This window comes from Lissotriton helveticus, chromosome 2_1 (genome assembly GCF_964261635.1).
Source record: "Lissotriton helveticus chromosome 2_1, aLisHel1.1, whole genome shotgun sequence".
NCBI classification, from domain to species: domain Eukaryota; kingdom Metazoa; phylum Chordata; class Amphibia; order Caudata; family Salamandridae; genus Lissotriton; species Lissotriton helveticus.
In genome coordinates this window covers 2,123,050,216-2,123,075,259 of record NC_136059.1, presented here as the reverse complement: position 1 = coordinate 2,123,075,259, position 25,044 = coordinate 2,123,050,216, and the positions used below count along the sequence as shown (strand labels likewise).

Genomic DNA, 25,044 nt, shown 5'->3' with positions numbered 1-25,044 from the left:
ATCATCCGAATCTTCCATCCCCAGATGGATAACAGTTCCCAGAACCATCCCATCAATGACCAATCTCCTTTATCCATATGTACAGATTCAGAGATCTTATGTAACTTGGAAATGGCTTGGTACACTGTTTGAGCGTTATCTGGAATGAAAACACAGCAGCTCGATTGAATTAATTTACATACCCCTCCTCTATCTGCAAGTATGACATCTAACGCAACCCTGTTCTGAAGAGTCATAAGACGATCCGACTGGAGCTCAGCAGTCAAGTTACTAAGGGCACCGGCAGTTTCAACTATGGTGGACTCAACCACTCTTGTCAATTGCCGTATGTTCCTGCTGTTAACCATAGGTCCCCAAAATGGTAGAAAACCCTTCAAGAAATCACCTAATTCCTGTCCTGCAGTATCTTCCTTACTGAAGACACCTCTAACAATTCTCGTCTTGTGGTAATCTGCCGCAGCTGTATACGTGGGAGGCAACAGGAATGAGACAAAACATGTGCCCGAGAAATCAGGGGGCAACCATGTGTATGCTCTATCGTAACAGACAAAATAGGTACCCTTAGCTGCTAGAAACGATGGGGAAGTCTGGGACGCAAAAACATACGTCTCAGTGCAAACACTCTTTCCTAACTGAGCTCTCGGATTCTTGCCATTTCCTTGCAGACAGTAATGACCCTGATGGGGTACAATCCAAATCGGAGAGGATCTTTTCGCTCGCTGGTTCTCACTCAGACTAGCTCCATATCCTGTAATGTTCCATCCAATATACGCTAGTGTCTCATCTTTCGGGATTGTCTCATAGGAGCTAACTCCTTTAATCATATCGACTGTTCCCTTAACTAGAGCACTATTCTTTGGATTGTCTTTCACAAAACGTAGGGCGTAGACTTCACGAGCATAGATGAACATCGTTCTGTATGCCCACACGGAACCATTATAGCTGAATGGCAGGACCAGGTAAGGAATACCTTTATCAGTAGTATGGGGCATAAGGCCACACACCCAACAGTTAGTCGTGTTCACTGCTAGCTGGTGTTGGTGCAGAAGCTGAACAAAGGAGTTATTAACGAATTCCAATCTCCTAACGGACTCATGTTCGGGCAGAGGATGAAAGGAATGTGAAGAAACAGTAGACGAAGGTATGGGTTGTGTAGTGGGTGCAAACGTCACTTTAAAAGAGAAAATAATATATCCCATCAAAAACATCATCAAGCTAAGTAACATAAAAAGACATATTATTAGGAAACATTTTCTACTCATAATTCGACACATTTTACTCTTAAAACTCATTTTTTTAACAGGTCTCTCCATCTCGAAAAACTCCATCCTCTAACCGTGCTGCTCGCGGCGGTTGGGTGTTCCGCGCTAAGGAATGCGTCTGTCAGTCCAGGGAACGCCCTAGGACCAACCAGAACCGTCGACCTTGTGTCTTCGGCTTGCACTCCAAAGACTTTACACTGCGACCCTACAGCTGAACCCGGATGGCGGTTCGAAAGACAAAAATCAATCAAAACAGTTTCCCAGATGGGAGAGCTGAACTTTCAAAAATAGCAAAGAAAAGGAATTTTAGTTTATTAGTCCCACAACTCTTGATCGCAAATTATAACGGCCTTTCCCAGGCAATGTCTGGTCTCAGAACAAAAGGTCGGGCTCAGTAGTGTCCAATCGAACTGACGGTGGCACGGCTTCTTGCAGAAGGTCGTCGCTTTCACGCTCAGAACTTGTCCCCATTAAACGTGCGCCGCTAAAAGGCAGAAAACGAGGCACAGTGTCAGTTTCCGAATCAGGAATATCCTCCTGGACCCACCGGTCGTACGGCAGAGGCAAAGAAACCCTCTTACAGTGTACGCCGGTGATCCAGTTCTTCTTTCCTTGCACTCGTACTGCAGATCGCGTAGATAATAGCACCAAGTAGGGACCAGTCCAACGAGGCTGATCGTTCTTTGTCCGCTGAAAATTCTTGATCAGTACCCAGGTGCCGGGATCGATGGCATGTCCTGGATCTTCAGAAGCCTGAGGCAATGTATCATGAACCTGTTGGTGTAAGACACGCAATTTAGCCATCAAATCATACTAATAATCAAGCAGTACAGGGTGTTCGATCTCGCTAAATTTTGTCGGCCTCGGCACTCCCCATATGTTTGCTGGGCGACCAAAAACTATTTCATAGGGACTAAGTCCCACTCGTGAATGTACAGTCATCCTTGTCGACAAAAGTGCTAATGGCAAAGCATCAGGCCATTTAAGACCAGAGCTCGCTTGTATCTTGGCAAGTTTCAACTTAAGGTTGCCATTATAGCATTCAACTAGACCAGCTGATTGGGGGTGATTTGCAGCATGGAATTTTTGGCGAATTTCTAACCCTTCACACACTCTCTTCATCACTTGACCCACAAATTCACTCCCATTATCACTCCAGACCATTTTCGGCAAACCATACCTAGGGAAAAACTCTTCGACAAGGGCTTTAGCTGTGGACAAGGCAGTATTATCTTTCAGGGGATATGCTTCAACCCATCTTGAAAAGGCACAAACAACCACGAGTACATATTTCAAATTGTTGCACCTCTCCATGTGGATGAAATCTAGCTGCAAAACCTCGAACAGATACATCGGAGGCGCAAAATGACCAGCTGGAGTTGGAGTTCCCTTACCAGGATTGTACATCAGACAAACCATACAATTGTTGACCACATTCTCTGCACACTTAGGAATTCCAGCATTTTGCCATACTGGAGCCAACAACTTACAAATCCCTTTCGAACTGATATGAGCCATTCCATGCGCCATTGTAACCACTGCCAGCACGTACGCATCGGGTAACAACCATCGTTGACGCTCTGACAACTCAACCCAACAACCATTCGAATCCAATTTACCCGTACTCTCTCTCCATACGCTCAACTCTTTCTCTGTAGTTTCAGCTTGAATTGACTTTACACTCTCTATCGTATCCTCACACATTCCAACATCACCAATCCATCTTGCAGGGCCTGAAACATACATTCGACTCATCACATCCCTTGCCACATCTTTCGCAACTTCATCCGCAAACGCATTACCGCGACCAACGTCATCGGTAACCTTCTTATGTGCACTGCATTTCACAATCGCAACTTGCAACGGCAAGGTGAGTGACTCGAGAAGCTCATTCACCAACTGACCATGCTGAATTTTAGTTCCATGAGAAGTAAGGAACCCACGTTCCTTCCACAAACGTCCAAAACTATGAGCCACACCAAACGCGTACTGACTGTCGTTATATACAGTTACTCTCTTCCCTTTCGACAACACACACGCTCTCGTAAGTGCAATCAACTCTGCTGCTTGAGCTGAATTATGTGGGATATGTGCAGCTTCAACAATCGTATGCAAAGTCGTAACAGCATATGTCGCAATCGTATCACCATTCGGGAGTTTGAAGCACGAACCATCCACACATAAGGTACCATCACACTTCACAAGAGGAGTGTCCCTAAGGTCTATCCTTCCTTTCGTTTCTTCCTCTGTGCGAAGAAAACAATCATGCTGTTCAGAAACATCTGTCTCTACTGAAATCAGCAACAACGTAGCTGGATTCAACGTATTGCATCTCTTTATGTGCACATGACTCGCTAAGAGTGTCAACTCATAACCTGACAATTGAGCACTAGTTAAGTGCTGTGTCTTGGTCCTGTTTAACAAGGTATCCACTGCATGTGGAACCATCACGATCAGCGTATTATCCATCACCAAACCAGCAGACTGTCGAATAGAAACAGCTGCTGCCGCTGTGGCTCTCAAACAACTCGGCAACGCTCTAGCTACCGGATCCAAAGTCGACGAGAAATACGCACATGGACGCTGCTTATCGCCGAACTGCTGTGTCAAAACCGACAATGCACATCCCTCTCTCTCGTGGACATAGAGCGTGAAAGGCTTACTCTAGTCGGGGGTACCCAACACAGGTGCCGAACACAAAGCATCACGTAATTCAGAAAAGCTCTTTTGGCATTCATCAGTCCAAGGAATAGGATTCGGGGTATCCTTAACAGTAAGAGCTATCAAAGGTTTCGCAAGAAGCGAAAAATTTGGGATCCACTGTCTACAGTATGACGTAATACCCAAGAAAGCACGCACTTCTCTCTGTGTGCTTGGCACACTCATTTTTGCAATCGCTTGGATTCGTTCTGGGGTCAATCTTCTTCCCTCCTTTGACAAGAGATGACCTAATTAGGTCACTTCTTGTCGACAATACTGCAACTTAGAAGGTGATACTTTATGATGCAAGTCTGACAGATGTCGCAACAAAGAAAGAGTAGCTTCTTTACAAGTTTTCTCATCATCAGTGGCCACTAACAGATCATCCACATATTGAATAAGAGCAGCACCAGCAGGCAACACAATAGCATCAAGCTGAGTCTTCAAAGCCTGGCTATAAATAGAAGGACTTTCGCAATAGCCTTGAGGAGCTCTCTTAAACCGGAAGCTTCGGCCTCCTAAAGAGAAGCCAAAAATATCTCTACTCTCCTCAGCAATTGGAATGCTGAAGAAAGCATTTTTCAAGTCGATGACTGAAAACCAAGCAGCCGAAGCCGGAATCATCGTCAACAAAGCAGTAATATCCGGAACAACTGGAAACTGTGGCACGACGATTTTGTTAACCTCTCTAAGATCGATCACAAACCTGTAGACAGGTGGCTGAGAAGAATCAGTACGCTTCAAGACAGGCAAAACAGGACTGTTGCACACATTACTTCTTCAATCACATCTTTCTCAATCAGATCATGGATGATCACTAATAGCGCTCTTTCACCATCGCTAGAAATCCGATATTGGGGAATGCGTGGCAATTTAACATTTGCTTTAAGCGTCACAACGTAAGGTGGAATCTCCAAAAGACCCACATCATTAGGACCAGTAGCCCAAAGAGTATCAGGGAGACAACACAATTCCGGTGGAAGCCGATCTTTAGACAAATACATCAGAGAGATCACTTTCTTACCCAATGTAAGTTGTACTCCCGAAGGAGAACAATGCAATGTCGCATTCAACCTTTTCAACAAATCCAAGCCCAACAAATTCTCGCCACAACCTGTCGTTAAAATGAGGGGGGCTTCCAATTCACAAGGTCCTATAGAAAGAGACAAAGGACTAGAAACTGGGTTACGAACTGGGGCGCCGGAGAATCCTACCGAAACATCCGTTAAGCCCGACAAAGGTGCGCCAGGGAGTTTAGAGTGCATGATAGAACTCTTTGTCGCACCAGTATCCAAAACAAAAGGCTCTACTACACCCGATGTGACTACTGCAACATAAGGCCCACTCTGATCTACTGGAATTGACACTACTCCCTCTCTTTGTCTATGGCTGTCCTAGCAATCATTATAGTCCGCATTCTCACTCTCAACATAATAGTCATCAGCATAGTACTGAGTCGATCGACCAGATGTAAACTTCTGCTGATCAAAGCAATTGATAGAATTTTGTGGAGGAAAGGAACGTTCGTTCTGAGGAAATGCACCACGTCCTCTACCCCTAGACACTTGTTGAAAACCACCACGACCTCTCGGGCCGGCATACCACTTGCACGTTGTCGCAACACAGGGCACTCATTTTTATAGTGACCTTCCTCCGTACAATACGCACACTGATTCAAACCCAAGGGTGGTCTTGGAGGAAAATACCCAATGTTTTGTTGCGGCCTCTGAAATGGCGGAGGTTGCTGAAACTGTGGACGTTGCTGTGACTCCTGCTGATTAGAGCGAGGCGGATACGCCTGCAGCAAAAGAACCTTTGTCTTTAAATCTTTAGTCTTTTTCTCTACTCGATCTTTCTCATCCTTATCCCTATTCTCATAGTACTGTGCAGTCGCCAATATCTGGGCTGGCGAAGAAACAGCCCAGGAACTTTCAGAATCTTTCAACTTATTACACAGTTCAGGAAGTAAGTTAAAGACAAATTTGTCCACAAATAATCTTTGCCCACCCTCCGTACTCAGGTCCTGACCACTATGATCTATAAATGTTTCTTCAAACCTAGTGAAGAAATCAGATACACTTTCGTCCTTCTTCTGCTTACAAGCTGCTAACTTGTCCCAATTTACTCGTAACGCTGGCATCATCGTTTTCATAAGATCTATAATTTTGCCAGGTAGCTCTGCCACTAGAGCCTCAGGTTTAGCACCACCAACCTGTCTAGCGTCTGCAGCAGCTATATTCACCCATGTATCACCTAACTCAATTGCATGATCCTCATGACAATTTTTGCCCACAGAGGTTGAGGTACCACGTTACCCAACAGCATATCTATATCGGCTAAATTCATGATTCATGCGTCAACTGTCTGAGACAACTCCTTGTAATAACCAGCCGGATTTTTACGGGGGACAGGTAAAGACTGCTTAAGAGCCAAGACCTCTGCTCTCTTCCATGGCACATGTACCCATACCCGCTGAAAATGAGGCAGAACAGCTGGATTAGCGTTTAGATCCCCTTCTCTCCAAACTGGGGAAACTTCTCTCATGGGATATTGTCTCGCTTTCCTTCTAACAGAGGAATCAGGTTCATACAATGTCTGAGGCGGAAGGCTAGATCTAAAGGCTAGTATTGTCTCTACGGCATCTGTAATATCAGATTCCACTATCATCCCTTTAGCAAAATCCGACTGAACATCAAGTAGTTCCTGCGGGATCAAACCCAAATCATTATCTTCCCATTCCTGACGCAAAAACATATACATCATATTAAAAACATACCTCTGCTTAGGCGGTTCCCACTGAAAGAAAACATCCATAACCGCTGGCAAACTATACCTTGAGGCATTTATAATCCATTTACGGGCCAACAAATCCAACACAGCCCGTTCCTCGGAACCAGGAAGCTGACTACGACTCTGCTTACGTTCCGAAACAGGGGTCATATTCAATGATCCAAACAATGGCGACAATAGATTCTCGACAGTCATTCGTTTTCGAACAGAAGGAGAAAAAGCAGTCATAAGAACAGGAGAATAAGTGTTTTGAGGCAAAGAAGGTGTAGGAATAAGAACAGTAGTTTCAGATGCCGAAGCGGAAGGCAAAGTAGTTTGAGGCAAAGCTGGTAGCAAAGCTGGCGACCCTAGAGCGGGTTGCGCAGGAGGAGGTAAAACCAACTGTGGAGTACCGGGTGGCTGAGCAACAGCAAGAGGTTGAACAAAAAAGGGTGGAACAACCGGTGGTAATGGAGGTGCAGTAGCACCCTGCACATAAGGAGGTGGTAATCTCAGTAAATGAGACATCAAAGGATCTTTCTCAAGATCTTCAATCAATTTCGGAGGAGAAGACGGCAAGGCCGGATAACATTTATCTATGGCCATGCAACGTTGCCTATCTAGCACCTCAATTGCTTCATCTTCTTCATTTTCCTTAAACTGCCTAGCAGCTTGCATTATCGACAACCCCTTTTCTCTCATCTCTTTTAGCTGGTTTTATCTCTTTCTGTTTGGCCTCTTTACGCCAAAGGCGAAAGGAGTCAAACATTGCCGGCCGGGCTTTCTTTTGAAATAATTTAGTCTCTAAATTGTCTAAAATCTCAGTATCAAAACTACCATGTTGGGGCCATCGTAAAACACCATCTTTCCTGGTGTAGCGGACCCATACTTCATTAAACGTAATGGGGCCCACGCCGTGTTTAGAATAGAGCTCATAATTCGGAGTTCCAACCGGAGGTATCAAACACGAATCCTCCAATCGGGAATCCCTGTTGCAACCACAACCAAACCAAGTACCAAATATGCTACGATTAGGCATCTTCACTCACTAATCGAGCTTCAAACTTCAAGGGATTATCTCTACGGATACACTCGTAAATATACAAGACCCTCGGCTTTGGAAATTGCAATTTTCAAATCAAAACTAAGGACCAAACAAACTAAGAACCTAGGGACCAAAAACTAAGGACTGGGAGCGACCCACTTATACTTAACTGAAGTATCAGTCACGCCACCAGAAGATCCGTCTATCGTCTCGCCGTACAAAGCATCACAAATGGGTCCAAGACAGGGCGACAGTCAGGGCAGCAGTCCTTCGTAGCCGTCAGGAAAGCGGGAAGCCTCGCAGAAAAGACCTTCAGTCCACATTCGACATGCCGGGGTCGATGAAGTGGTGGCCGTCCTCCAGAATTTCCTCACGAAGCTTTTCACGATCTTCAGGCTTGGACCGGTACCGCTGAAGTCGCCCCACGTTGGACGCCAACTGAAGAACCGGGTTATTTAAGACCCGGCGGCGCCAGGGGCACGCCCAAAGTCTTCGGGTATCACCTGTCTTAGAACATAGAGACACGGAATCTTCTTGGTGACGTCAAAGATCGAATTTATTGGCTGCAGCCAGTAACAGAAGTCCTAGAAGTCAACACGGTATGAGTTCTCAAGGACACTGCTCAACTTTACAAAGCAAGCCATCCCTTTTTATACAAAAAATTGTGCTTCAGGCAAACATTCCTTATTTACAGTTTGACCACTCACATGTTTCCACGACAAAAGCAGGAGCATGATGACAAGCCCATTTTCAGTTCGTCCAGCCCATAATCAATCATTAGTTAAACTTAACATTTTTCATCAGACAGGTCGATCGGACCCATAATAAAAACGGGCACATCCCCATCGTAAATAGGCCATAAAGAAGGAACAGAAACAGATGAGACGCAAGATAGAAAGGTGTGTGCGTGTATCATAAACTCAGCAATGTCCTGCTCTTTGATCTCTATCTCGATTAGCTAAAGGGCAAGAACTGGTTTGGCAAGGTCAGCTTCAGGCAGCAGGGTCAGTTCATTTCAGGTCATACAGGAGTCGGCACAAACTCAAGCTAGGGTGTACGTGTCCCAGAGACTTGTTCAGACACAGTCATAGGCCAATGTGAGGGCAACCACAAAATGGCTGCCATACACAAAATGGAACCCAAGGGTTTCAGAACGAAATCGTCAAATACACAGTGAATCCATCAATGTAACATGACGGAAACACTCATGCTTGCTGAGCGCACTGTTTACGGTTCGCTGTTACCAAATTCGTAACAGAACCACGACCATTATGACCCAGGGTCAGAATTCACGGAACCTCATATTGATACTAAAAGAAACAACAAAAACATCTGTAGCCTATATCCTCGGCACTGCTGTCATAGATAAACGGTAATCGAACAGGTGTATGAAAGGGACACGTTTTGGGGGATACGCTAAATAAAAAAGCTATAAAAACCATGTTTCAACTGATGAAACAGTTGTTAACCGAGGATAATTACCTAGTGGCTCAGCACTGGAGCCGAAATATACATGATATCCAACATTTGCAGCAGCGGTAGATAGGGGAATTCTAAAATAAACAAAAACATACTTAGCCACTATATTAATGAAATGTGTGAATAACTGTGGTACAATGAAAATAGCCAATCATACGTACCTTAATACTTGTAATGATAGACGGAATTAACTCTGTGATTATGACGCTGTTCAAAGCCTCTTTTCGGCAGCCGATATCTACAAACACAATGTATGAGGAATATATTAACTGCTAAATCAAGACCAAAATACTTTGGTTGCAAACACTCGGAAACTTTCTTACCGGCTTCTAGTGTATGACTGCTACACCAACGCTCAGTCCGAAGAACCGCGTAAGGATACCATACAAGATTTAAATAGTGCCTGTATGAATACGATACTCCTGTACTCAATGTGGAATTCTGGGACGTGTAGTGCATTAACATAGTTGTCCTTTATATTAGTGACCCAAAACTCTCCTCAGACCATAATAGATACTACATAACAAAGACGTACAGGTTAGCACCTAAATCATGATATTCACGGAAGTACAGTGACCCGACGCGAAAAAATAGAAGTAGAATAGAATGACTGACTGGTTTCCCGACCAGCTCTAACAGTGTGCCAATATTGGTATCAAGTTGTGGGACCTAAATCCTGATTACAAACCAAACAAGTCCCATAAATTTATATGTAACAGTCCGGATGACAGTGTCCAATATGGCTCAATATGTAATGTTCATATTTCAATGCATCATTGTATCGACCTCTTATTACATGTATCTAACATCCTTACATATTAAAGAGAGGAATGCGACATAACTCTCTACATGATGTAGTCACAATCTTCAAAGCTTGATATCCAGTGGATTTGGTGATTAGGTCAAATATACTGTACAATCAAAGAAAATAGGACCAAATATTAGTGTATACATCAGACGATCAGTGAAGCCATACAAAGTTGTCTGCATAAGTCTAGTCAATACCACTACAAGTTTCCTATATGATGATCGATTCTATACCAACTTGTGTACATTCATATACCTAGTAAATCTCATAGTCCAATTTCAAGACTGATGTTCACAAAACATAGTTAAATAAGAGTTCTCAGCTTACTGCTATCAGATGGAATGTAACCTCTACCTGCGGTAGTCACAATCTAATAAACCAACTATATAAAAGTGTTGGTATGTATTCCCCATGCCTGTTTTCATCACGTTGTAACTGTTGGCTGATCCTAACCCCACTTGTGAAAGATAGTAAATCTCCCTAACGTTGATAAATCACATTGCCACTTGAGCATCCCCAATAAAATGAAAATAAAAACATGCGTTGTGCTATTATATGTTGCCATATGTCAGGTATTGTCATTTCCTAAAGTATCATATATTGCTCATGTGTAAATGAATTACAGGAAGCAGCTGTAATCAATTCTATCATTGAGACCACGTGGAATAAGAGTGCACAGATGTTCAATCCAAAACAACTCCCTTTGGAGAAATTTAGCATGATTGTCCTGGCCTTCTCGTTTAGCTCGATTTGAGCTCTTAATTGCACGATATTATGTTTTTCTTCCAACCAGTGGTTGCCTATAGAAGTGGTTCTATTTTTGGTCCTGAAGTTACTTTTATGCTCGGTGAGCCTAATTTTCAGTTTACGTTTACGTTCTGTTTTACCTATATAGAGTTTACCACACGGGCACTTCAAACAATAGATAATGTTGGTGGTGTTACAATCTACTGTGAAACGTAACTGTATTTTGTCACCAGTCATTGGATGTACTAAGGTATTACCTGCAATGATGTTATTGCAATGTATACAATTTAAGCAGCGCATAGTGCCCTTATATGAATCCGTGGTATCCTTTTGTCTAGGAGTTCGCATAATGTCCAACAGGTTCTTACCCCTGGTGTAAGCGAAAATTGGTTTCTCCATAAAAATGCCTTTGAAGTCCGTTTCATTTTGTAATAATTCCCATCTGTTTAGAATGACTCTTTTAATTTTACTTGAAGCTGTTGAATATTTCGACACAAATGTAATTCCTTACTTTTGTTGCTTAGATGTGGGATTAAGCAACGTTTGCCTATACAAGATCGTCAATCTGTCAACTGCTTGATCCAGTATATCAGATGGATACCCTCTTTGTGCAAACCTTAGGCGATGTGTTTCAATTTGATTGTGGAGTGTCTCCTCATTGGAACATATCCTTTTAATTCTTAGAAAATGCGAATATGACAAGTTGGTGATAAGACTTTTGGGGTGAAAGCGTGTAAATAATAGGGTATTATTGCGATCTGTAGGTTTCGTGTATATGTCTGTACTGAGTACAGATTTCTGATCATCTTTTGTGATTTTTACATCCAGATAGTTCACCTCTCTCGTACTCATAGTGTACGTGAATTGGATTCTTGGATTCTTCTCATTAAGTTGTGTTATTAGTTTATGCAGTTCAGCTTGTTCTTTCGACCAAATCAGAAAAATGTTGTCGATATAACGACAATATTGAACGAGCCCAGTTTGCCACATCTCATCAGTTAGAATATGCTCTTCCTCAAATTTGGACATAAATATATTTGCATATGCCGGTGCCCCAGAGAATCCCATACTTGTTCCAGTCATTTGACCATAAAAACGGTCCTTCCATCTGAAGTAGCTGTTGTTAAGGCAAAAATGTAATAATTTCAAAATAAATGTCATGGTACTTATAGGTACAAAAGGGGGTGGTGATGGACGGAGCATCTGAACCAATCAAACACTCACACCCAGTCAAAAGATCTGGGTTTAATCCATCACCGTTCTTTAGCCCACTCTGCCACCCCAGTTCAGACATGGCTATATGCAACTCAGTCTGACCCTGTGCCTCATGGGAACAGTCCAGCCCGAACTGCCAAGCCATGCCTTCCCTGGACCGGAAATAAGCTTCCGAGGACCGGTTTCTGGCATTACAGCCGTCTTCAGCCCGGCTTGCTTGAATCCAGTGGCAAAGTGAGCAAGGGACTCGCGTCTGAGCATACCCTGCCACACTTATGGCGGCCAAAAGCGGTACAAAAGGGGGTGGTGATGGGCGGAGCATCTGAACCAATCAAACACTCACACCCAGTCAAAAGATCTGGGTTTAATCCATCACCGTTCTTTAGCCCACTCTGCCACCCCAGTTCAGACATGGCTATATGCAAATCAGTCTGACCCTGTGCCTCATGGGAACAGTCCAGTCGGAACTGCCAAGCCATGCCTTCCCTGGACCGGAAACAAGCTTCCGAGGACCGGTTTCTGGCATTAAAGCCGTCTTCAGCCCGGCTTGCTTGAATCCAGTGGCAAAGTGAGCAAGGGACTCACGTCTGAGCATACCCTGCCACACTTATGGCGGCCAAAAGCGGTACAAAAGGGGGTGGTGATGGACGGAGCATCTGAACCAATCAAACACTCACACCCAGTCAAAAGATCTGGGTTTAATCCATCACCGTTCTTTAGCCCACTCTGCCACCCCAGTTCAGACATGGCTATATGCAAATCAGTCTGACCCTGTGCCTCATGGGAACAGTCCAGCCCGAACTGGAGTCAAGTTATCCAGGCTGATGAAGGCTGATAGCCAGAAACCGGTCCTTGGATGCTTGATTCCGATCTGGGAAAGACATGGCTTGGTAGTTCGGACTGGACTGTTCCCATGAGGCACAGGGTCAGAGCTGATTTGCATATAGCCAGTGTCTAACCCAGGGTGGTGTGGAGTGCAAAAAAACGATGGATTTAGGCCCCGATCCTTGTACTGGGGTGAATGTATGACATTGTTCTACATTCTGTCCATCAACTGTGTTTTTTGCAATGGTACTTATAGAGCACACTGTCACCAGACGGTCACCTTGCGGTGTCGCCTATTCGGCTTCCTGGCGCTGATACTCGTACCGCTGTGGAACCCCTCCTTGCTTTCCCTGTGAAGTGTCCACTCCTGGGCACCCCCATGGTGAAGCTAGGCATCCTTAGCGCTGTTGGGGCCGGTGTGGAGGCTAAGCAAGCTATTGCCCAGAGTTGCAGCGTGGGGCCCGTGATTAGAATAGGCACCGAGGCGAGAATTAACAGGTCCGAGGAAATTGAGCCCGAGACCCCGCAGAGGCGGGAATCGAACCCTGGTCCCTGGCCAGAACTCTGCATCAGGGTCTGCCGCTCTAACCATTGAGCCACACTCCTCCACAATTGAATATGCTTTTCTCCTCTGGTAGATATAGTCGGAGTAGTGCCCATTCTGCTGCTTCCATTCCTTCCTCATGGTGTATAGGGCAGTCACATCAATGGTACATAATATCCAATTTTCACTGTACATGTCTTGAATAGTCTCGATTTTGTTGAGAAAATGCGTGGTATCTCGGGTGTACGTACACCATCTTTTAACAACTTTCTGGAGGTAATAATCCAAATATTTACCAACTGAATCAAATATTGAATCACATCCTGCCACTATGGGGCGGACGGGTGGGTCAGTGGGGTGCTTATGTATTTTTGGAGTCATGTAAAGATGAGGTCTCTTCGGATGCTGTGTGGTTAGGTAAGACTTCTGGTCATCATCAATAATACCATCTTCCTTGGCTTGACTCAAATAATTTTGTAGAATACCCTGCAAAGTATTAGTGGGATCCTCGTCAAGAAGAATGTATGTGTTAATATCATGAACATGTTCATCCACTTTGGGTGTATAATACTCGGTGTCCATTACAACTAGGGCTCCTCCCTTATCTGCTGGTTTCAATGTGAGCTTCTCATCCTGTGTGATGCCTCGAATAATCCTGTGTTCATATTTGTTGAAATTGGCTCTATAAGTTGACTTGTACTGGATCTTCATGAGATCACGCTTAACTGATTCTTCAAAGAAATCTATGATCTTGTGGGACAGTGGAGCTTGGTATGTGCTTTTAGGTCTAAATATACTTTGCTCAGAATCAATGTTCAAGTCCTCGCTCAGTTGAATGATATTGGAAAAATAATGACGTAATCTTAACTTACGAACAAGTTTGTAGAGCGCCACTTTGGTGTCTAGCAAGGTCGTATCATTTGTAGGAACAAAGCTCATCCCCTTATTAAGAGTCATAAGTTCTTTGTCAAATCGGTGGACGAGATGTTGATGATCAGGCTACATTCTTCCCGCTTCTTAGTATTTTTCCCTGTCCTCTCCTGGTTGGGGGTTTGCCTGATCTTGTGTGGGTATTTGTGTCTGTGTTGAAGGTGGCGGTTGACCCAATAACGGGGCCTGTACTAAAAAAGACTCACATGTTTATCAGTTACTATTTGGGTCATTTCAGATGGTGTTGTTTTAGAGAGTGGCCGTCGTGACGCCGAAGTATCCTGATCAGTGGTAATACTCTCTTCACTGGATGTATTCACTCTTGGTTTGGTAAAACGTTTCTTCGCGTAGATTTCGGCCCACGTATAAACCTCGTTGAGTTTATAGTCGATAGTATCACGGCGATACTTTCTGATCTTCCCTTCTTGCAGTTCTTTACTATATTTGTCTAACTTCATATTCAAATCCTCTAGTGTTTTGGCCAAAGTTTGTTCTTCTATGCAGATCTCCAATTCTTTCTTGATGTTAAATATCTCCTCATCGAGTTCTCTGATGGGGCTAGACAACTCCTCAATGATCAGAAGTATCGAATCTAATGAGCACTTATTTAGTATGGAAAACCACTTGTCCATAAATTTGGGGTTGAGATGGAACCTGATTAACATTGGTCATAGTGCTATTCTGAGCCCTCGTGGAATTCGTTTCGCGCGATGATATTGCACTAACGTGGATGCGTGTAATCGTTGATTAAGTTGCTTACGTGTCAAGTATTCTAGCTGTTTTAGTCTTTGTATGGTAGATCCCCCCTGTGTGTCTACTAATTTAATCTCGTTGATAAGAGCATAAATGTCAGTTGCTTCTTCGTTCGAATAAGTCATAGTGTTTGCTCTGTTTTCAGTGATGCGTGTTATGCTGTCAAATGACGCCATATTATTATCCAATACTTAAATATCTTAAAGATTGCGGTGCTACCTCTAGGTGCCAAAGTGTATATACTGAACAAAGAAAGAATAAGAGGAGCACTCCGAATTCAACACTGTTTTAACTAGATCTACTTATATACTAAGGGTGCACACTGCTAACTGTGTTGGCTACACAGTATGTGAAAAACTCAAGGAAAATGTAAGCGGGGCCTACATGCAGGATGCACTGTTCCTAGAGAAAATAATTCTCAACAATTTCATGCAGTTAACATATCCTAAATAATATATAATCAATTTGTTTTTCTTTGAAAAAAGAAGAAGAAATTTACCTGCTCAAGACAACGTCTGTAATTGTCCTATTTAGGTTGTGTATCCTCGATTCGAGGTCCCTCTGCTCAGCCTCAATTTCCAAGCACGGGACAACCCCCCTCCCCTCCGACCTGATCTACCTGTACACCTGAGGCTGCTGAAGGCATCCCCTGGGTTGTGTAGAATTAGCTGGCATCAAGAAAGCCGTGAAACCTTCCAATGTTGTTTGCGCAGTCGCTGTTGCTAGATGCCAAATGCCCACTGGTTTCTTGCAGGACCTGTCTTCTATCTCTTTTAGGAATGATGTGGTGTATATAAAATTACATTTGTTTGGGGGACAGTCTGGTAAGTGTTCATACTTTAAAAGCTTCATTGCGTTTCATACCGGATATAAGTAAGAAACTGATTAAACCAATTTTGTGTGTTATGTTATGAAGCACAGTTTTTATGTAGCATCCGTTTATAATTCCTTGACTTCTTGGAATGACTTCTTTTTTTAAATTTTTTTTTAAAGATTTTATTGTGCAAAGCAAATACGATACAAGTATGGGCCTACAACCACAGGGGCCGGCCGCTAGGTTATCTTAAGCGTGTTAGAACACCAGAAAGTATCGGTCGGTGGCCCAGAGGCCTGGTTACATACAGTGTGGAAGGCTCCGCAACACAGGATGAACTAAGGATATCATAATTTTGCTTTTGGGAAACACAAAAGAAACAAACAAACAAACAAAGCTCAAGGCGGGAACCACGGTAGATGAAGCCTGCTCCAACCTGGGGGGACCCACAATAAGGATAAATGACCAGGAAATAGACAGAAACCGCCGGGGGGGGGCGGGTCAGTGGGGAAGCTGGTGAATCAGGAGAGAAATAGAGTCATCCAGGAATGCGGGATCAGGGGGACGGAGAAAGATCAAGAGTGTCGTCCAGTGGGGGTGTGCAAATGTTTCCTCGATAAGCATTCCATTGACTCCAGATTTTATTCCATGCCTTAGGTTTGCCCCTAGCCAAATACACGGTCTTTTCCCGAAACATACACCAGTCCATATTCTCCTTCCACACTGATACGGTGGGGGCCTGTCAGGAACCCCACCGCTGTGCGATGTCTCTCTTCGCAATCATGTTCCCGAGGGCCGCCCACCGGGTCTGAGCGACGCTGTAATCATTCGGCTCCCACACATTCAACAAACATCTCCGAGCCTCAGGCAGCAGAGCAACCCCGGTAACACACTCCATTACTGCATGCACACGAGTCCAATATGCAGCCACATCCCGGCACTCCCAAATGATATGAAGGAAAGTGGCACTCGAACCACACCCGCATTTACACAACCCATCCGAGGAAAAACCCATGGCAACCAATCGAGGACCAGTAACATAAACCCGATGAAGAATTTTAAGTTGGACGAGACGGAGACGGGCCGGAATGGCGACCTCCTTCGGGGACGACACAGCCGACTGCCAGTCTTCGTCATCCAACTCCAGCCCATTCCCAGTCCAGGCCACCCTGAGACGCACAAGAAGATCAGCCCGAACATTAATCAGCTTCTTATATATTAGCGATATCGTACTGTCGGGCAGGTGACCATCAAGTACACGGTCCTCAAGCGGGGAGGACTCGGGAACCTCAGTGCCGGCGGTGAAGACCGACGTTAGAGCATGGCGGATCTGTGTGTACCGAAAGAACTCTCTATCACTCAAATCATACTCCTTCTGAAGTACCGCAAAGGACTTAACCGTGCCCTTCACCCAGAGGTCGCCCACTCTGCTTATACCTATCATGTCCCACTTCTCAAAACCCTTCGATGTCCAGAGGCTTCCCAATTTCTCAGACGCATACAAAGGGGTAGCCCGCGTCAATCGATTGGACCATCCCATGGCCGCATTCGCATCCTTCCACACACGCACCGCAATCCTAGTTGGTCCAGTCAAATCCCTCCTAGCCGCCCGAGAGTAGAGTGCCCTATTGTAGTCACCGCCTGGCAATTGGTACCTGTCCATCTCGAAAGCCGGGTTCGGACTGGGAGCATACAATGCGTGATTGATGGCGGACAGCTGGGAGGCCCAATAATACCGCCTGATGTCCGGGAGCGCTATGCCCCCGTCGTACCAGGGAAGAGTCAGTTTCACGAGGGCAATTCGCGCACGGCCGTCCCAAACGAGCCGTCTCTGCAAGCCCTCCACCTCCCGAAAGTAGCTCGCAGGAATGACGTCAAACGAATTCTGGAGAGCATACAGAAATCGAGGTAGAGACATCATTTTAAAAAGTGCGGCGCGGCCGAGTGGCGACTACGGCAATTTACGCCACCGCGCCACGTCTAGTCTCAACCGACGGAGAGGAGGAAGGAGATTATGTTCATAGCGGGCAGCCCGATCCAGTGATATAAAAATTCCTAAGTACCTGAAACCGGAACGAGAAATCTGAATGGGGAATCTACTTGGCAACGAGGGAAGGCCACCCGAGATGGCGTAGACACAGGATTTCGACTAATTTATTATTAATCCGGAATTCTTACCGAACGAAGAAAGGACGTCAAACAAGACGTTGAGGGACTTACAAGGAGAGGTGAGATACAAAAGAATATCGTCTGCGTACAACGAAACTCGGTCTTCAAATTCGGGGGCCCACCGGATGCCCTTAATCGACGGCTCCCATCGGAGCCAGGCCGCGAGCGGCTCTAATGCCAGAGCAAAAAGAAGGGGGGACAGCGGGCACCCCTGTCTGGTGTCCCTCCCAAGAACAAAGGGCGCGGACACCCGACCGTTGACCACAACCTGCGCCAACGGTTCCTTGTATAAGAGTTGCACCCATCCAACAAATTTCGAACCAAAACCGAATTTCGCAAGGGCGGCCCAAAGATAAGGCCATTGGATCGTATCGAAGGCCATCGTGGCGTCCAAGGAGGCCAAGATGGCCGGCTCCGAAAGAGATCCAGCTCTCGCGAGAACACCATGCAGCCGTCTCAGATTGAGGGCAGTGTTACGATGCGGTATAAAACCGGATTGATCCGGATGGATCAGGTCGCAAATAACAGAGAGCAGACGGTTAGCAAGGACCTTAGCAAGAACCTTAGGCTCCGCGTTCAGCAGGGAGATGGGCCGGTATGAAGAGCAGAGGTCCCGAGGCTTACCCTCCTTAGGAATGACCACGATCGTTGCCAGACGCTGGTCACAAGGGAGAGTGCCCAGGTCACGGGACTCAAAAACATACCGCGGAGATATGAAGCAACTATATCAGGCCGTAGTTTGTACAGTTCGATAGGCAAGCTGTTCGGGCCTATAGCCTTGCCCGAACGGAGAGAACGGATCGCTAGTGCAATCTCATCCACGGATAGCGGGGCATCCATGCACTTCCGATCTTCCTCAGAAAGGCAAGGCAACGCAATGTCGCGCAGCAACAAATGAGAGTCTTCCTCATCCCTGTCAGACACCGGGGAGTACACACCACGAAAATAAGCTGCAAAACACTCCACTATCTCATTCGGGTCAGTCACACTCACACCATCTGAAGTCTGAATCACAGGAACCACACGACTTGCTCTCTCCCTCTTATCAAGCCATGCAATCAGTTTACCCGCCTTATCCCCAACATCATACAGTTTACCCTGTTGCTCCCTAGACATCGACTTGGCAGCATCAGTAACAAGAGATTTATAATCCAACTGCTTCAGGGCAAGGGCGTGGAGTTTATCCTGAGTGACGCTGGACTCTAGGTCAGCCTCCAACCCCAATATCTCATCCTCCAGACACACCACCTCCTGATTCCTAACCTTCTTGGCTTCCGCAATTAGGGATAGGGACTGTCCACGGATAACAGTCTTAAAGGCCTCCCATAGGGAAATAGAGGAAGAAACAGACCCTTCGTTTTCCAGGAAATAGAGGTCTAGGGACTTTACCAAACTCGTGCGGGTTTTGGGATTACACAAATGCCAAGGGTTAATAGGGGCAACTCGTCCCTCAACATTCATCCCAGTATCCATACAGAACCACAACGGAGAGTGATCGGAAATGCCCCGAGCCAAGTGTCTAATTTCCCTAACAGAAGAGGATTGGACAGCGGGCATAAGAATGTAATCAAATCTGGAAAGACTCCCGTGGGCCCCAGAGTGAAAGGTGTACTGACTCTGTGTCGGATGCATCAATCTCCAGCAATCCACCAGACCAAAAGTATCCAGGAACCCACGTAGCCATGACTGGGAATTAGGAATATCCCTGGGGGGGTGACGATCCAAAGTGCCAGACAGTACCGCGTTAAAGTCCCCACCCATGAGGAGGATACCTTCAGGGAGCTCCAGTAACAGACGACCAATATCAGAGAAGGTAGAAGTCTGGAGACCCGGTGGAACGTACACAGTGAGCAAAGTTAGGGTCCTACCCTCTCACCTACCAGTGAGGGCGGCGTAGCGCCCTCTACCGTCAAGGATCACATCATCAATCTCGAAAGGGAGAGAAGACCGCACCAAAATGGCCACCCCTCTAGAACCAGTAGTAAACCCCGAATGAGCAACCAGTCGATAACCCCACCTATTCATGGCATGACACACATTTCCCACCAGATGTGTCTCTTGCAAAAGTACGACGTCAGGCGACAAGCGACGCAGATATTGCAGCACCACACCCCGTTTTATGCGGTCTCCCAATCCATTGACATTCCAAGACTTCAACCTCAACCCACTACCCGCCACCCCAACAGATAATGCATGAGTCACCCCACAAAGAGCAGAGCATTCGAAAATTGAAAAAACCCAATACGTCGCCTTGAGGAAGAAAAACAAACATACGAACACCTCTCCCCACCCCCCAACCAACACCCGTTACAACTCCCCCCTCCCTGCACCCCTGCAATAGACTAAATAGCCACCCCAACATGCAGTGTGCCTGTCGCCCTAACAGTCCCATTCTACAAAAAGACCCCAGAGGAGGAAAGAAACCCGCCTCCTCCGCCACCCCGAGAAGAACAGCAATTAGAAACACATGAAAACCCCAGAATCCAGCTGGCCAATGTCAAATATCAGGAAATAGGGGCCGAGTCATCAGTTTTAGCGAGGCTCATCACCCTCGGCACCACCAGGGTGCTCAGTGCGATCGCTCCGGGCGGGGAGTGAATCCAGCCAGTCACTCACAGGTTCCGGTCGATCAAAGAAAAGCGTCCGTTCCTCGTACTCCACGCGAAGCCTAGTAGGGAAAAGCATTGCATATTTCAGGCCCCGATCTCCAAGACGTCGCTTTACCCCCTGAAAACTCATCCTTTGCCTCTGGACGAGCTGAGTAAAGTCCGGGTAGAAGTTGACAGTTGAATTCTCGAATTTCACCGGGCCGCCCACCCTCGAAGCCTGCAGGATAGCATCACGGTCTCTGTAATGAAAAAGTTTTGCGATGATAGGCCTCGGTGGAGCGCCCAGTTTGGGCTTACCACCTGGGACTCGGTGGGCACGTTCCACTGCAAAGAACTTGCTCAGACCAGAAGGGGCAAGGTGGTTCAGGACAAGATCCTCGACCAGGAGATCAGTCGGGAGATCTCTGGAATCCTCTGGAACACCTATGACGCGAATGTTATTGCACCTTGCCCTGTTTTCAAAATCCTCCAACCGTTGAGACAGGAGATCACCAGCCGATTACAGCGTGCCAGTCTCGGTCTGAAGCTCAGATACATCAGCCGTGAGGCTAGTAGTCTTAAGGTCCAACGACTTCACCTTCTCGTTGGTTTTAGCCAGGTCAGCTCTGATCAGGGTGATATCGATCGCCACCGTGTCGATTTTACTGGCAAGAGCCTCATACTGTTGGCCTATGGTCTCCTTAATACTGGCAATGGCGCCCATGATATCCTGGAGAGACAGCTCCGCAGAGGCGATGGAATCGTCCTTGGGGTCTCCGGGGGGCTGGCTAGTGCCACCAGGAGAACCTTTAGATAAGGTGTACCGGTCCATAACGTTGGTCTGGACCGGGCCCCCTCGGAGGGGCGTCTTATTCTTCCGTTTCTCTGCTTCGATCCTGGCAGCCATGCTGGAAGATGTGCCCCGGAGGGACCCGTGGGACCTGGTGAAATTGGCCACTAGCGGGCAAGGCAACGACAGGCCACAAAATCAGGCTCGCTCGGCCAAGGTAGAATCGCAGCCAGACCCGACTGCATAAGGAGCCAGAAGCACGCGCCAACCGAGCCGGTCAAACCCCGATGGGAGCTGATCCGCAGTTTGACAGTGCCAGAATTCGAAAGCGAAACTGAAAGTTGAGGCAGGGCGACTGGGGGAAAACCCCTCCGCCGATGTTGTTCAACTCTGTCCCGGCGTTACAATCCACCAAGACCCCGGCTCACCTCCGGGCGGGCCTCAAAAGTTCAGAACGACGCAGTTACGGTTCCCAAAGTCCAAATCAAAATTTGAAAAGAGTTATGGCACCGGCTAAGGTTCCTCAGCAACGAGCTGTCCAGAAATTCATAATTTAGTCAGGATGAAGTGCAAAGAGTGGCGAAGGTCCTCCCTTGGAATGACATCTTGGAGGTTTTGGTTCTCACGGACAGCCTGATGTCCACAGTTGTGGGTTGATGTGATGTAGGGCCTCAGAGGTGGAAGCATTCTGATTCAACCTTCCGCCGACTGGTGATAAAGCCCATAGGGCAGAGATTTCCCCCTTGGTGGTGTTTCATAATGGGGGATCTGATTTTGCGCTCCTCCAAACTAACGTGTGTCATATATTGGTTCTCGTCCGGTATATAAATTGCTGTAAGATACATGCGTATGTGCTTATTGTTTGCATCTTTTTAATGGGAGTATTGAAGGAAATCCCAAAACAGCTGTTCGTTTGGGCTAAAGGGCATGCCCACCCTATTCAGACATATGTAGTTGACAGTTGTACGGTGTGCTGAACACAAGACAGAGTGAACACGAGTTACAGGTGTTGCATTTGACAGTGCTTACCAGTAGTGGCTAGAGTGTTGACATAGTGGTGGGATGGGGGCAGGTGGGGAATGGGGATGGGGTGGAGCAAAATTAAACAGGCATTTGCAATGCAATAGTTCTTGCATTTATGAGAGTTTGAGCTATTGGCATTGTAAATAACAATGCCTTTTATTGATGTGTTGTTTTAAAAACAGATAAATAAAATGCATTGTCATTTACAATGCCAATAGCTTAAACTCTCGCAAATGCGAGACCTATTGCATTGCAAATGCTTGTTAATAGTGTTTCCATAGCTCTTCATAGTGCAGCTACCCATATTATTCTGAATGACTAGTTGGCTATGTTTAGAATTGAGAGGTGATGTGCTCATGGCTAAGTTAATGCCACCTGGAGGAGCAAGATGGGGTACCTTGCAGAAGATCAGATTTTGTTCATCTGAAAAACACAAATGTGTGCACAATCCTGCAATAGGCCAGAAGTACTGTAATTATACTGAACAGTTTGCACACGAAAAGGGACTTAGATTCTATAGATAAAAATCTGTGAAAACATTTTGAATTCTTGTAATATTCATTGGCTACCAATCAGCTAAAGCATAGAAATGAGTCCCTGAAATAGAGCAGCAAATTAAGAAAATGCACTCAGTAGAGAGACAGTCAAAATATGATATGTAAGAGGTTCTGTTTTGAAAAACAGTGCATTCTAAATGGATTAAGAATGTTACATTTTTCTTGAATACAAAACCCAGCATTTTTTAAAGATTAACTCTATTTTCCTATTTTGAATCCTTCTTTAAATATTACATAAGCTCCAATGGTCCCCAAAGGAGATAGATTGCATAAAAGTCAGTGACTAACCTCTGACTAGCTGTATTTATATTTTCTGCACTGCAAGCTGCAATTAGAAAGCATACAAGATTGGATATTGTTGCTTATGCACTCTGTTTCTTTTATGTAGAGATTTTTCTAATGGCTTACTCATTGCTGAAATTTTCTTCTGGTACTTTCAAGACGACATTCAGATGCATTCATACGAAAATGGCAACTCGATAGAGAATAAGCTGAGCAACTGGTCACAGTTGGAAAGAGTGAGTATTCAGTCCAGAAAACAATTTATTTTAAAAAACTGAGCACAATTTGCTATTTCTATGTTTTCCAACATGTCAAATATGTAACGATTTTTAGGTCTTGCATAGCAGAGCTTGCGCTGTCTCTTCGAGACATGCTGTATTCAGGATAGGTGCATGAAGCTCCACCTACTTTCCGCCCATCTTTTAATTGGCTCTTGTCACTGTCCTTTGTAAATGGTGGCTTTTCATAGGTCATTAGGCTTAGTAGTCCCTCCTTGGTACCGCCCTGTCTCTTCTTGTACCCTCCCATGAGGATACCCCCTGTTACATGTGTTGTTACTCAGACCATTTTATTTACAGCCTCCGAGCACTATTTTGTTAAACGCACACACTCCACTTACACTTTTACATTACTTGCTTTAAACGATTGGCGCCTTTGACAAAACATGGCAATCAAGCGCTTTTCTTTTTTCTAATTTGCAGCCATTACAACCCTCGCGCATACCAATCCTCCTTATTTTCGAGGCTAAAGCCCGGCACCAATAATAGACACCGAGATTTCTCTTTTAAAAATATTCTCTGCCTGCTTTACGGCTGGCCGCCACGCTACCTGCTGATTAGTTGCTTTATCTTAAAGCAACCACACTGTCCTCTGTCCCATAAGAAGTCAGCATCCTCATGTGGTTGGTGGGACCAGGGAGTCCTTTAAAACCAGGTTGAACACAACAAAGATCAGACATCTCACAATGTGGAGCTTCCATTGCTCTGGAAGGGCACAGGTCATCTTTGCATTAGCTCATGCACACGGCTCACATGGGCCATTCCTAACACTTTAGGCTCACAGGAAGGAGATATGGCTTGGAGCAGTTCTGACTTATGCAGCCCTCATCCCTCACATGCTACTGCTTTATGAAATGTCTCTGAACTTGGAGGTCACAGCTTGACTCGAGGTAAAGAGCTCCAAGACATGATGACAAAGAAGTGCTGCAAACACTGCTTTTATCGTGATTATTGATTTATTGTTTACCAGTCAGCGCAGTGCTCTCTTCCTAAACACTGCTGTGGAGATGGGCGGGTGTTCGCCTGTAGTTCTGTTTTAATGGGACAGGCCAGACATAAAAGTAAGGTTAAAGGTTTTAGTCCTACTTTTATGTCTGGTCTGTCCCAGTCAATGTTTTGGCATTGTTCTATGCCTTCGAAATAGTAGAGGCCACGTGCTCCGCACGCGCAGATTTACAAAGTGCATGGTAGTTTCCTTTTTGCCATGTTAGAGGCTAATTTTGTATCTGGAGCATAGTTCTTTCTCCAGCGTCTCTCAGACGCTTTGCATTTACTTTTCTCCGCTTTTAAACTCTCAGAAAACCAAGGGGCCGGTGGTCAGTGATTGTTCACCTTCTTAGCCGAAAACAGAAGACAAACATCAATGGAATTGAGTATTCAATTATGTATGGCATCCGCGTCTGTTACCGAAATTGAGCAGGGGAATGGGTGTACTCTCAGATACAATCTTATTAAAGGTTTCAATA

General features: G+C 45.5%; 1 protein-coding gene across 1 annotated transcript in view; it reads left to right on the top strand.

Annotated features, from left to right (window-relative positions):
* SPATA4 (spermatogenesis associated 4) overlaps positions 1–25,044 on the top strand; it is a 201,577-nt gene that overhangs the window by 20,010 nt on the left and 156,523 nt on the right. Inside the window, exon 2 of the mRNA XM_078677083.1 lies at positions 23,407–23,536. Within this exon, the coding sequence (XP_078533209.1) occupies positions 23,407–23,536 (130 nt within the window). The remainder of the gene's footprint in view (positions 1–23,406; positions 23,537–25,044) is intronic.